Source organism: Alternaria triticimaculans, assembly GCF_023758025.1.
Source record: "Alternaria triticimaculans strain BMP 0046 chromosome Unknown scaffold_11, whole genome shotgun sequence".
NCBI classification, from domain to species: Eukaryota; Fungi; Ascomycota; class Dothideomycetes; order Pleosporales; family Pleosporaceae; genus Alternaria; species Alternaria triticimaculans.
In genome coordinates, this window is record NW_026055968.1 from 452,924 (window position 1) to 466,452 (window position 13,529).

The window sequence follows — 13,529 nt, forward strand, 5'->3', positions numbered from 1 at the left end:
CGCAGCAGGAAAGCGAGAGGGCTGTATACTGGCTTCTAAGCCCAGTCAGCGTCGACATACTGCCTCAACTTTTGCTCGTCGCCATGGTGCTTCCAAAAACGAACGTAGTTGACTTGGCATCCCTTCCAGGTCTCGGCGTGCAGGCCTAGGGCTGTGTTGTTGAGATACCTCTCAAAACCAGGATATTCCTTGAACTGTGGTCTACCTTTTATAGGATCGAGCATCGAGTGAGTGGAGCGGCGCGGTACGGCAGGGTACGGGATCTTGTGCGTGTTATGATAGCGGTTTTGTTTGAAGGCGTTGTTATGGATGTTCGGCATAGCGATCATGTACACACCATGTGGCATTGATGGAAACTAATGTTGCTGGTTACATGTCATGTGTATTGGGTGAGTACACCGATTATCTCGGTAAAGCACACAAACATGAGATCGAATAGGTGCGCTGCAGTCTACATCGATACGAAGATGAAAGTTGACAAGGTTTCAAAGGTGATGTAGACTTCTGGAAGATATCCTTTCCTTGTTCCGTGTGGGGGTTGTGCGACAGTCTGATCAACCAACGATATCTCTCATAATGTGGCGAGCTAGTATTTGAAAGCCTACGTAGACATACATACATCGCAAAAGTATCGCACAACAAAACCAGACTCCATTTTCGCGGGCCTACTGCCCACCGTGGGTATCATACCTGAACTGAACGGACGCATGAAAGCAAACCCTGGGTACACACCCCATCTCACTACCATTTCCACACTCCACTTGCCTACTTCTCCACCTTCGCGACCTTCTTCTCTCTCTTCACTTTCTTCTCCTTCTTCACCTTCTTCAAGTTCGGATCAAGCCCGCATTCCAGAAGAGAAGTCAGAATAGGTCCCTTGCACTGTTCCCTCGCCACGCCAACCTTGCGCTCCAGCTCAGCGCGCAGCAGCGTCACGGCATCATCCTGCAGATCAGGAGTGCTGAGTTGCTTGTACGACGCCTTGATCTCTGCTATGTGAAATGCGATAGCTTGTCTGCCAATCTCCAACAACGCTATCTTCTTGGCTTTCCAAGCGGTTTCAAACATGTCGACCATTTGGTCGTAGGGACTGTTCTTTCCGCATATGCGCGCTTCCAGTGTCTGCATCTGCACCTCTTTCATGGTCAACTTGCCCGCCGGTTTTGCCCGTAATGTGGCAGTGTAGACCGGTTTCATTTTTTGGGGAAAGAAGTCACCGTTGCCGTCTTCAGTAAGACGTCCTCGGAACAGCCGAAGGAATATCATGAGGTCTTTGCCGACAACATTATACATCTTGTAGAGTTGCGGTTTCTTGTCGTCAAGGTTCGCTACGAAATTCTTGCTGTCGAGCTGTTCGGCGGCAACGCGAAGGGCTTCCAGGAAGTCGTCCACGACTCCTTCTAGCTGGTATGCAAGGCTACCCAGCCTGGAGGGTGCTTCTGCGATTAGCTCCTTGAACAGCGGGTCGAGCGTCTTCTGGACAGGACCCAGAAGCGTAATGTTCCAACTGCAACTCGGCAGTCCCTTTGTCCGGTGGTTGCCTAGCTTGTTCAAGTAGCACCGTACGGCGTTGCCATGCAACTTTCGCCAAACATTGTTGATGTTATGGTGACCTTCGTTCTTCCAATCGCCGACTCCTTCTCTCATGCTCTTAATCCTCGGAAGGATGAGTTCATTTTCGAAAACGTCGAGGAAGACTTCGAGCGGCTTCAACAATTTGGATGCGAATTCTTCAAAGTTGAACCTGGGCCCTGTCTGCACCGGCCCGGAAGTCGTGCTGCAAGCGAGCTCGATATAGCTGAAGAGCTCGGGTAGTGTTCGCCTGTAAAAGCGAAGAAGGTCTTTCTGCAGCCGTTCATTGGCGATAGCGGCGAGTTCCCTGCATAGACTGGGGATTTGGGTGGACTCAACGGACAGCGGCAGATGCTCGTCGGTGTACTGGTGGTAGCCCTCGACATGCTCCATGTAGTCTTTTGCCGAAGTCGTCATAACTGTCAAATTTCCGTTCTGCTTTGCGAATCTTTCCCTCAGCCTGTCGCTGATGCGACGACCTCGTTCTCGGGCACATATTTCGTTCTCTTCGAGGGTCATGAAAGCGATCTCGCGGGCGCAGTGGTCTCTTTGCGCATAGTCTGTTGGCGCGTAGCTGTCCTTCTTTCTCCGAGTTTCTGCTTTACGTTCGGCTAGCCAGTCGAGATCAGCTTTCTCATGTTGGTCGAATGATGCATCTTTGCGATCCGATGGGTCCAGATTGGACTCTCCCATTGTCAAGGCGATGATGATGCGTTGATCGGGTCTCCTTGTAGTACGGTCATTAATTAAGTGATCAAGAAACGCGCTATCGCCAGCTCTCGTGATTTCTTCAGCGACTATGACTACTTTGCAGTCCTGAAGATATCGGTTCGCTTTTGTTTCACGGTCCTATCAACACACGGTTAGCTTGAGCGATGTCAACCTGGGAAGGGCACAAGCTTGCCTTGTTGATGTCCTGTAGTCCGGGGCAGTCGCCGATTGAGTAGCGAATCCGAAAGTCACCAAAGACCTCAATCCTCTCTACGAGCGCAGAGGGGTTGAAGCCAAGTTTGGTGTCGTCCATCTTGGCTTGATCGTCGCTGAATTGCGCGAGCTCTCTCCGCAGCTCCGTCACGTTGGTAGCGTAGATACCCTGTGCGGACATGTTGGCGATCCTCTGGCGCCGGTCCTCAGCCCACTTGACGCATTGGCCAAACGCATCCTTTTGCTTCGCTACTGATGAGAATTTGTGCGAATTGACATCATATCCTAGGAATGTCCAAGTAGATTCGTTCGATGCGAATTCTGGAATGTCGCTGAACAGATTCTGAAGCGCCCGTAGACTGTCTTGGCCTTGATCGTCAAGCTCTATGGGCCCTTCCGCGCATCTTTTTAGGTTCGCTACAAGATTGGCAAGATGCTGTTGTACTGAATCTCGACAGTCGATCTTGCCGGAAAGCTCCAGTCTCACCTCGTAGGGTGTTTGTATGTGCGCTCGACGTGGTGAATATACAATTGGAATGCGGGTTGTTGCCACGCCGCTTGCTCCCTAGAAAAGTTAGATGACGTGATGCTTTGGGGAGGTCGTGCTTACCGATCTTGCAATCCCATCGATGCCCAAGATAGCATCTATCAATTTCGACTTCCCCTGCCCAGTCTTGCCGACGACTGCCACACGCTCGGGTTCGCTTTGGTACTCGTCCATCACCTCGTTGAGTTTGGGTCTGAGACTTGCGGCTAGTTGCGGGTCCTTGTCTGGCTTAACAGCTAGGATGAAGTCTTGTGGAATCTCCAGGCAAGCCCTCTCGGCTTTCATAAATTCATCATCGTAGGCGAGTAGATCGGGCAACGTTTCCGTTGCTGGATCGTGACGAACAAAGTCCTTCGTATTACCCTTAAGATATTCTTGATATCCTGCTATTCTCCGTTCTACCCGCCGTTTTGCGGATGGGCGTACTGCCTTTGACTTGGCTGGCTGTGCTTGCTCGGAAGCTGTAGTGGTCAGTGTCTGCACAGTGGCTGGTCTTGGATAGGACCTCAAGATGTGATACTCACCTGGTCTTTTCTTCGGGTTCACCATGTTGGCCCGAGAGGTGCTTGGTTGGAGAACGGACGCCACCATCTCAGATGGTTCAAGGCGTTACGATCGCGACTGTGGAGGTCTACTATTACTGCAACGAGGAGTTAGCAATGTGTGTGGGAGGACAGATGTAGCACGCTCTGCATATGCTATATAGGTAAATCTCTGTGCAAGGAAAAGCTTTGGCTGCAGCGGCACATGATGCGATGAGCAAACGCTGTCTGAGACAATACATGTTTATTGCCGTTGATGTTTGACTTGTTGGTCCCGTTGCAGAGATCGAGCAATGCTTCCATCGTGCATGGACCAGTCTTGTCGTCTCAAATGTCTTGCCGGTCGATTTGTCCCAGACGTTGTCGTGACACCAATGCTGGAATGCTCCATGGTCTGTATGGCACGCTCGTTTGCGCGCACAGCCTCGCGCACGGCTAATGACAGGTGACAGAACTTTAAAACTTCCCGCACGGTTCGGCATGGCAGAGAAGAAAGGGAATATGAGGATACATACCGGAAGCGAGTGATTTTAAAAGCAGCAGAATCCTTTGCTGTGCCGCTCGCGATGCTAGGGGAAGGAATGATATGTGCGCGCCGATGGTCCGGAGGGGTTGAAAGCGATTTGTCGCTGATAAGACGCGTCGCGCATGCACCCAGGCGGCGTAGTACTTGGCGTGCGTGCAAAGACGGTCGCGATGAAGGAAATGAGGGACGCGCCCAGTGTGTTATAGAATCTGACGTGCGAATGCCGCGAAAAAGAAAGCAACGGTGTGGAGGGGAAACCTGGAAGAGGTGGTCTCAAGGTTCTGCGCGTCGAGATACACGGTCGCACTTTCTAGCTGCAAGCAACACCAGGTACTAGCAGGAGACGAAACGGTACGAAGGCAGGTGCGCTTCTCTACCTTAGGGTTAAGGGGTTTCAAATACTCCACCCTCGGTATCCTCTAATAAAAATGACTTCTACTCGGGGTTTAACAGTCTTAGTAGCGATCTAGGCCTAATTAGGCCTAGTAGCTACTAGCGTGCAAGGGCCCCTGCTATACTTATTATAGCCTATTAAACTAAGTTTCTTACTTCTCTACTCTACTACACTATAACTATAAGTAGCTCTAATAATTTAAACTAATTAGCTATAATAATTATAGCTAATTATTCTTAATAATTCTTCTATTTTAGCCTACTTTTACTATATAATTATTTACTATAATTATCTAAACTAGCCTACCTTTATTTTATAATTATTCTTTATAATTACTTAAACTAATCTACCTTTACTATATAATCTTTTCTAATAATATAACTAATTAACTTTACTTTACCTCTAGTCTTACTCTAGCTAATAAGTACTATTTTTATAAACATTACTAATAATGTTAATACTAGCTATCTATAAATCTATTTTATTCTTAATAAATAGTAACTACCTTCTATATTATTATAGATAATTATTATTAAAGTTAATATAGTAGTAGATACTAAGTAGAACTATAAAAATATTTTATATAATTTAGACTCTAAGCTTAAAACTACCTCTAAGAAAGGCTGTAGTGCTAGTAGTAGACGCTCTTATAAAGAAGAAAAACTATCTTATCTTAACATAGTAAATAATTTATAAGTACTAAAATTACTTATCTAGAATTATTACTAATAATATTATAGGCAAAAGACTATTCTTAAAGATAAGTTTATTAGCTTAGTATAGTTTAAAGAGAATACTTAGTATATAAACGTTTATAATAATTATAATATTATTTTTAATAATTACTAGTAAAGTTAAGTAGTAGTAAGATTATTAGAGTACTAATACTAAGTAAGTTATTATTATATTATAATTATCTAGAACGTTCTAATATTAGTATAGGCTAGATAATAAAGAAGGTAATAAAGTAATCTATAGTAGAATATAGCGTAAAAAAGGTTTATTATAAATAATTTTACTATTATCTATAATAATCTAACACTTAATAAGTTTACTTCTAAAATATTACTTCTACTATATTAGTAATAAGCTAAACCTTTCTAGTAACTAGGTAAACGTTTCTAATAATATGCTATTATATTCTATTATTAATAACATTTTAGATTCTCTTTAGCTTAGATAATAATAATACTCTTCTCTATAGATGCTTTTTTAAAAATGCGCTTATTAAAGAATTTCTTATTATTATAAGTAATAATATTTTAATTATTCTTAATAATACTAATATATATATAAAAAGGCTATTTACTAAAAACCTCTAAGAGTAAGATTATTATAAGTTTAGTCTTATTAAATATTATTAACAATATACTAATTATTATAGATACTTCTATTTAACCTCTATTATAGCCTTTAGAATCTTATCTTTAACTTTTAGAATATAAAGCACTACTCTAAGAACATTAGTAATAATTTAACTTTTTCTAATTAGAACGTTGCTAATAATTATAGCTTATATCTAGAAAGAGTTAGTATAAAGCGCGCTAGGCTATCTATAAGACCTATAGTAATTACGTAAAGGTTAATAATAATCTACTATAACGTTTTAAATAATCTTATTCTTAAGTAAAGAGCCTGTTTAAAACGTTAGAAACGTTATTATAACTTATAACTTATAACTATTCTCTTCTCTATAATACTCTCTTACTTACTTAATTATTTATAATAATCTTTATAATTATTAGAACTAAAGAAGTAGAAGTTTTGCCTAGTAGAGCGCTAGTTAAATTCTACTAATATTTAAAACATTTGCAACAATTACTATAATATATAATTATACTAGTAAAGTCTAACGTTTATAATAATTATAGTAATATATTAACTTACTAGTAAGCTCTAATATATACAACGTTTATAGTAATATAGTAATATATTTACTACTTTAATAGTAAACGTATATAATGTTTATAGTAATACAAATTTACTATATTAAGAATATATATATATATATAACCTTTGTAGTAATATATTTACTACCTTAATAAAAAACGTATATAACGTTTATAGTAATAAGTATTTACTACTTTAAAGATTAATGTATACAACGTTTGTAGTAATAAATTTACTACCTTAATAGAAAACGTATACAGCGTTAATAGGTAAGCGTTTACTATATATAAAATATATAATATATTTAATATTACACTATTAAGAACGTTAATAAAGAAAAGAGTAGTATTATATTATTATTATTAGCGTTAAGCGTAAAGATATATTTAACTATATTACTAATATAATTATTCTAGATAAGATAATAAGTTTATATACTTATTCTGCCTTATACTTAGATTATTATTTATACTAATAAGATACTTTATAATTGTTATTAACGTAAACTCTATTAACTATCTACTCTATTTGTATATGCGTTTTAGTTACTAACGTTTATTAAGTAAGAAATACTAAATACTATTTTAATAAAATAAGTAGCTAGAGTAGCAGCTACTATTAACGTTAATATTAATAAGATAGTTATAGAAGTTCTTAATAAACGCTGTTACTATCTTATAATATGTTAGTAACGTTGCTATTTAAATAATACTAACGTATATACTTATAATTACCTTTATATTTTATAGTTTAGAATAATTAAGAGCGTTAAATTATTAAAAAAGATAGCTAGCCTAAATTTCTAAGATTACTAGCTACTTAAGTAATAGATTTAGAATTAAGAGATAACGTTTACGCTAATTAACGTAAAGAACAAATAGCTTAATCTCTATATACTAGATATTAATAGAAGTAATTATATAGAGTAATAGTATAAATCTTTATTTTAGTATGTTTTATAGAAGAGAAGAGTAAGTTTAATTATTCTCTTCTCTTTGTTAATAATCTACAGCATTTATAGCTTAATTTATAAATACTTCTTAAGCTATAGAAGGTATTAGAATAATATTATATATGCTAAGTGTATTATTAATTATTAATAATATTGTGCCTAAATAATATAACTACGCTTATTAAGTAGTAATTATTAAAAAAGAGCCTTTTTGTTATAACTACCTAGAAATCTAGCCTAGGTATTATTTTATATATTTTGTAAATCTTTCTTCTTAACTATATAGGTACTCTTAGCTACTTTACCTACTTATACCTAAACGTTATTAATAATGCTCTCTAAAAACGTTAGAGAATATATCTTTTAATATTTAATACTCTTTATTAACGTTAATACTATTATAGAATAGAATAGATTTTTAGTATATTTTCTATTCTTTTTCTCTTTCTACTTACTTATACTACGCTTTTTTTAATACCTATAGTACTAGCTAATTATTACTTTTATCTTTTAGGTATAAGAGAATAATTAACTACTATACGTATTAGTATCTAGCTTATCTCTAATTACTTTAGATATTACTAAAGTAGCTCTTAAATCTAGAGTAGAGTCTTTATACGTAGAGAACGTAACAGAATAGGCTAAAAAACGTTAATAATAATAGAACTAGCCTTTTTCTTTTATTACTAATAATATAGTATTATATAACTTCTATATCTAGAAAGTAATAAGCTTTAGTATCTAAGAACTAGAATTATTAAGCTTACGCTCTAAACCTAGACGTTTTGCCTTAACCTATTATTTAAAACGTTTCTACTATCTTAGACTTGTTATTAACGCTAATAACTACTATATATAATTATTACTAACATACTCTTTATAAGCTCTAATTATAGATTAAGTATAAAACTACTTTATAGTTATCTCTAATAATTAAAGCTTCTTCTTTATAAACACTAATTTCTACTTAACTTATTTAAGCTTATTTTAGTACTTAGTAGTAACGTTAATCTTATAGCTAAGATTATCTTAGTTAATAGTATTAAGATTATTATTATTCTCTAGCTTATTATCTTTAGCGCTCTAGCTAAAAGTAATTATATTTAGCACCTCTTTAGGTAAGTTAAACGTTACTATTTTCTTCTTACGTAGTAGTATTATAAAGTATAATAATAATAAGTGTAGAGTATAATAGTTATAGAGTAAAGATATCTCTATACTTATAAACGTAGTGTACGTTTTAAACACTATAAGAAGTAAGGTAGCAGAGCCTATATATATAACTAGGCAAGACCTTTCTAGTGCGTCTTTAATAATTCTGCCTTACTAATTATTATCTACTATAAATCTAGCTTACTTACTATTATTAATAATAAATATAATAATATAATAAACAGTAAGATACTGCTTTAATCTACTAACGTTCTACTTTATTTACTTTTAATAATTATCTAATATAGTCTATAATGCTTTAAAGTAAAAAGTATCTAAATAAATTTAGTACTTCTAAGAGCGTAGTACTCTTAGTATACTAAATACCTATAATATTTTCTCTACTAAAGACTAAGAGTTAGTATTATATACGCAAGCGTTATTATTATAGGCGTAGAAGTATAAAGCTAATAGATTTAGAACGTTTATATAAATAAAAGAGGTAGCTAAAAAGATAGTAATTAAGTAAGCGCGTTAAAAATAATAATATGCTATCTAGTAAGAACGTAGCTAATAATTATAGCTAGCTCTAATACGTTAGAGACGTACTAAAGACCTAGACATCTATAGACTAGAGAATCTCTCTATCTATACGCTCTAACGTCTATAATGTACTCTACTACTACTAGCTTATAACATTAGTAACGTAGCAGCACTAACATTACTACTATTATAATATTACTAGATATCTATACCTTTGTAAGTTAACCTATATAACTAGTTTCTCTCTATACTTATTAAGAATGTTTAGCTACTCTCTAGTATAGATACTATCTACCTCTATATCTACTAGCACTACAATATTATATATAATATATAGTATACTATAGCTATACTACTAATATTTAGAGAGATAGAGAAAATAGTATATAGTTATTCTTAATAAGAGAATATATAAAGCTATATTAATAATACTACCTAACTAAGTAATATTATTATAGGCGCTTACTAAAAGAAAGAGATAAGAACTATTAACGTTAGAGGCGTTACTATAACGTTTAGTAAGAAAGATATCTAGATCTCTTTACTAATTATAAAGCTACTAATTTATAATCTTAAAGCTATATAGAATAATCTAAAGAGAGCGCTTATAATAATTAAGAGCTAGCTTCTACCTTTCTTCTTATAGCTTTTTATATATAGTAGTAGTCTTACTTTTAAAATATAAAATACGTATAAATAGAACTACTATTAGTATAAAGTACGTCTAAGATAATACTCTATATTATCTTTACTAATCTATATTATTATAGACATATATAAATAAAGTAAAAGACTTAAGTTAAGAGTAAGTATACAAGATATACAGTGTATAAGATAAATATAGTAAGATTATTTAAAACGTTAGAGAATAGCTATAGATACTTATATTAAAGCCTCTATTAGTACTAATTAAGAAAAGAAAAGTAGATATTAACTAGAATAATACTAACGTAGTAAAGAAGTAGCTTAGTAGCGTTAAGTATAATAATCTTATATTATATAGTAAGAGTAGAATAAGATTAAGAGGTATATACGTACTAATAATAGCTAAGAAGTATTAGAAATATTAAAGATAATCTTAACTATAAAATATAAATACTAAGAATATAGTAGAAAATAGTTAGATTATAGACAACGTTACTATAATTATTTCTAAAGATTACTTATTAGCGCTAAGCCTATATTAAGAAAAGTCTACGCGTCTAGAATATTAATATACTTCTAAAATATTAGCGCTATAACGTTTTAGGCAATAAAATAGTTTAAACTATAATTCTATATATTAAAAACTATTAAATTTACGTTTAAAATAAGCTTTTAACGTTTTTATATATAAATTTTGCTCTTTAGAAAGACTACGTTATTCTAAGGTTTAATAGTCTCTTTATATATATATAAAATTATAAGAAAGCCTATAAACAACGTTATTATTATATATATATTATATAAAATAATATTTATAGGTAATTATTTTATAAAAAAGGTAAAAAATAATATCTAGAACGCGCTAAAAGTACTCTAATGTAGCCTAAAACGTTAAAAAAATTGTGCGTAATATAAGAATAGCACTATAACATCTATAATAATGTATTATTTCTATATATAGGTGTTAGTAATAATACTATATTATATACTATAATTATTAGTAATAATACAAGACTACTAGTAAACTTTAGTAAAGTAGGCTGTATATTAGGTTGTGCGTTAGAGGCGATTTTAGCGCAAAAACAGTCTAACTGTTAAACTTAGGGTTAGGAGCTCTACATTAATTTCTTCGCTGTTAGACGATGGTAATACAGCGCGAACCTCTAGCGCGTTCTCCTGGCCGTGCGCTAAACCCTGGTCTTAAATTCAATGCGATTAACATGCCGCGTGCAGATGGCAGTGAAGACACCTGTTTAGCGGTCGTCTAGGTGAACATCCTAATGGCCCGATTCTAGAGGAAGTGAGATTGGATCACCTAGGCAACATCCTACGCTATGTTGCAATGGGAATGGGTGAGTTCGAGATTGCCGGCCAATACTTGTATCCTGTCCGCTAGTGAAGCCCCGAAAGTTTCTTCAATGTCGAATGTGACAGCTTCTTATCGAACTTGAACCATTTACCTAGCAACCGTTGAGTGCATCCTCTCGTAAAGACGCTTGGAGTGAGTGAAAGCGTCGCGACCAGCAGCATGCATCGACGTTGCTGCCGCTGCTGCAAAGAGCTCGGGCCAAGGAACGCGAGCGGAGCTTCGGTCGGCCCGGGCATAGCGCGCTTTGTGGTATCAGTTCCAGAAACTTCTGCCTCGAGCTCCCCTCTACATAATTCGCATGAACACCTCGACTCCTTCAACATTCTGCACCTGCGCCTTGATTTGTCGCTTGCAGAGATCCGTTCCAGCTTGAGCGCTACAATTTGTAAGTATTCACTACCCTTTACCAATCCTTGAATGATGAGACACAAGCTGGCACCAGTCTGAGAAGACTTGTACTCTTTATATGCGGATCAGCTGCTTAGACTTACGAGTCGCCCTCTGACAATATCCCACTACACGTGTTTTTCTACATAGTATGAGAGGCCGAAGCTAACAACTTCTTGACAGAGATTGAATCGAGATCGAGCGCGCCGCCGAACATCACCATGGTCCTCCACAATCCGAACAACTGGCATTGGGTCAACAAGGATGTGTCAGGATGGACGCGCGAGTATCTTGACAAGGAGCTCACGCAAATATCGGCTGAGCAGGATGGCGTCACAGCCAAGATCGACAAGGTCGTTAGCATGGATGGAGACGTAGACGTGAGCCAACGCAAAGGCAAAGTGATCACCATCTTCGACGTGAAGCTGAAGCTCGAATACTCAGGTACGTCCTTTCTCAGCTGCCTTTCTTGGTCGCGCTGACTCAGTCGGCAGGCAAGAACAAAGAGGGCGAAGAGGCTAGCGGCACCATTACCGTCCCGGAAGTCGCTCACGACACGGAGGAAGACGAGTATGTCGTATGTTCCCTTCGCTGGCACCGTCCTTTATCTCTTCGCACCCGCCAGTGTACACAGTCACTAATGTCTCGTCACAGTTTGAGGTAGACGTCTACTCCGACGAAGCGAGCAAACAACCCGTAAAGGACCTAGTACGATCCAAGATCCTACCGCAACTGCGAACAAGTTTCACAGGGCTTGCGCCAGCGGTCATGGCGGAACACGGAAAGGATATCCAACACGCGCCAGGTGCGAACCCCGGTAGCGGCTTCTCGGCCCCAAAGGTATACTCGAGCTCAAGCGTGAACAAATCCACCTCCCAGACTGAGGCATCTGGCTCTCAAAAGAGCAGCTCTGGTGCTGTTGTCAATGTGACCACTATCACCGACAGCACAGAGTTCCGCACCGACGCAGCAAACCTGTACCAGACCTTCACGGACCCCCAGCGCATCGCTGCGTTCACACGGGCACCCCCGAGGAACTTCACAGGCGCGAAGCCTGGCGGTACCTTTGAGCTCTTTGGCGGAAACGTCAGTGGAGAGTTCACCGAGCTCCAAGAACCCACGCACATCGTCCAGAAATGGCGACTTGCGCAATGGCCTGCGGGACACTACTCGACACTGTCGATATGGTTTGATCAAAACGATGTTGATGCCGTGACGGTTATGAGGGTCGAGTGGAAGGGTGTACCAGTTGGTCAGGAGGAGCCCACTAAGACCAACTGGGACCAGTACTACGTGCGCAGTATCAAGACGACCTTCGGCTTCGGTACAGTATTGTAGATGACCGTCCACCTCGAATTGCATCCCAGCATGACATGGAGTAAGAGGCGTTGGAGGACTTGACGATTGCATACGAAGTGACGGATACGAATACACAACGATTGTAATGGCATGAGCCCAATGAGATATGTTCTGAACAACGATTCCGACCCATCGCGTGATGTCCCCTTTCCTTGACATGGAATCACAAGCCGTCTTATACAATGATTACACCGAAATGACTTCTGACGCGGCGCCGAAGACATGAAGCTGACCGGTGATGTTCGGTTAAACGGTGCTACCTACCTGCCCATATAGGATTAGATAGTCTGCCACTATCGCCATGACCGCTATCAAGCCATGCAAGCTTGCACAAGCTCTTGCCAATGCGCGCTTGGACGGAATAGCGGGGTAGCTTTTCGTAGCGTCTCACTCAATTAACAAGGTAACAAACTCCGGTCAGATTGATGGACTCTGTCCGCCCGTATGGGCCGTATCGCATTTTGTATATGTAGGTCGCCTGGAACCAATCCATTGAACGCGTGTAACTCTAGCGATGGCTGATCCAGAAGGTATACTCTAAATAGGCCTTCGCTCATCGCGCGTCGCGAAAAACAAACCGCAAGTACCGAGCTACACCATGACGTCGCCGGTACGAGCAACAGGCTACGCGGATAGCCACGACCCCGGCCTCCGGGACCGAGATGAGCAACTTCTTAGCCTACATGGGAAGGTGAGAGTTGGCTATCGCGACGACTGCGGGCCTTTC

At 38.2% G+C, this 13,529-nt stretch overlaps 2 protein-coding genes across 2 annotated transcripts; one reads left to right on the top strand and one right to left on the bottom strand.

The window, feature by feature from the left end:
- Positions 1-765: 765 nt before the first annotated feature.
- On the bottom strand, positions 766-3,592 carry J4E78_007338 (uncharacterized protein; the record flags this gene model as incomplete). Its single annotated transcript, XM_049367945.1, has 4 exons — positions 766-2,369; positions 2,434-3,061; positions 3,107-3,504; positions 3,568-3,592. The coding sequence occupies 4 exons, from the start codon at positions 3,590-3,592 to the stop codon at positions 766-768; spliced, it is 2,655 nt and encodes an 884-aa protein (XP_049220266.1).
- An 8,072-nt stretch (positions 3,593-11,664) lies between these two features.
- On the top strand, positions 11,665-12,781 carry J4E78_007339 (uncharacterized protein; the record flags this gene model as incomplete). Its single annotated transcript, XM_049367946.1, has 3 exons — positions 11,665-11,887; positions 11,938-12,020; positions 12,098-12,781. 3 exons carry the CDS (start codon positions 11,665-11,667, stop codon positions 12,779-12,781), a joined length of 990 nt encoding a protein of 329 aa, XP_049220267.1.
- Between the last annotated feature and the right edge of the window lie 748 nt (positions 12,782-13,529).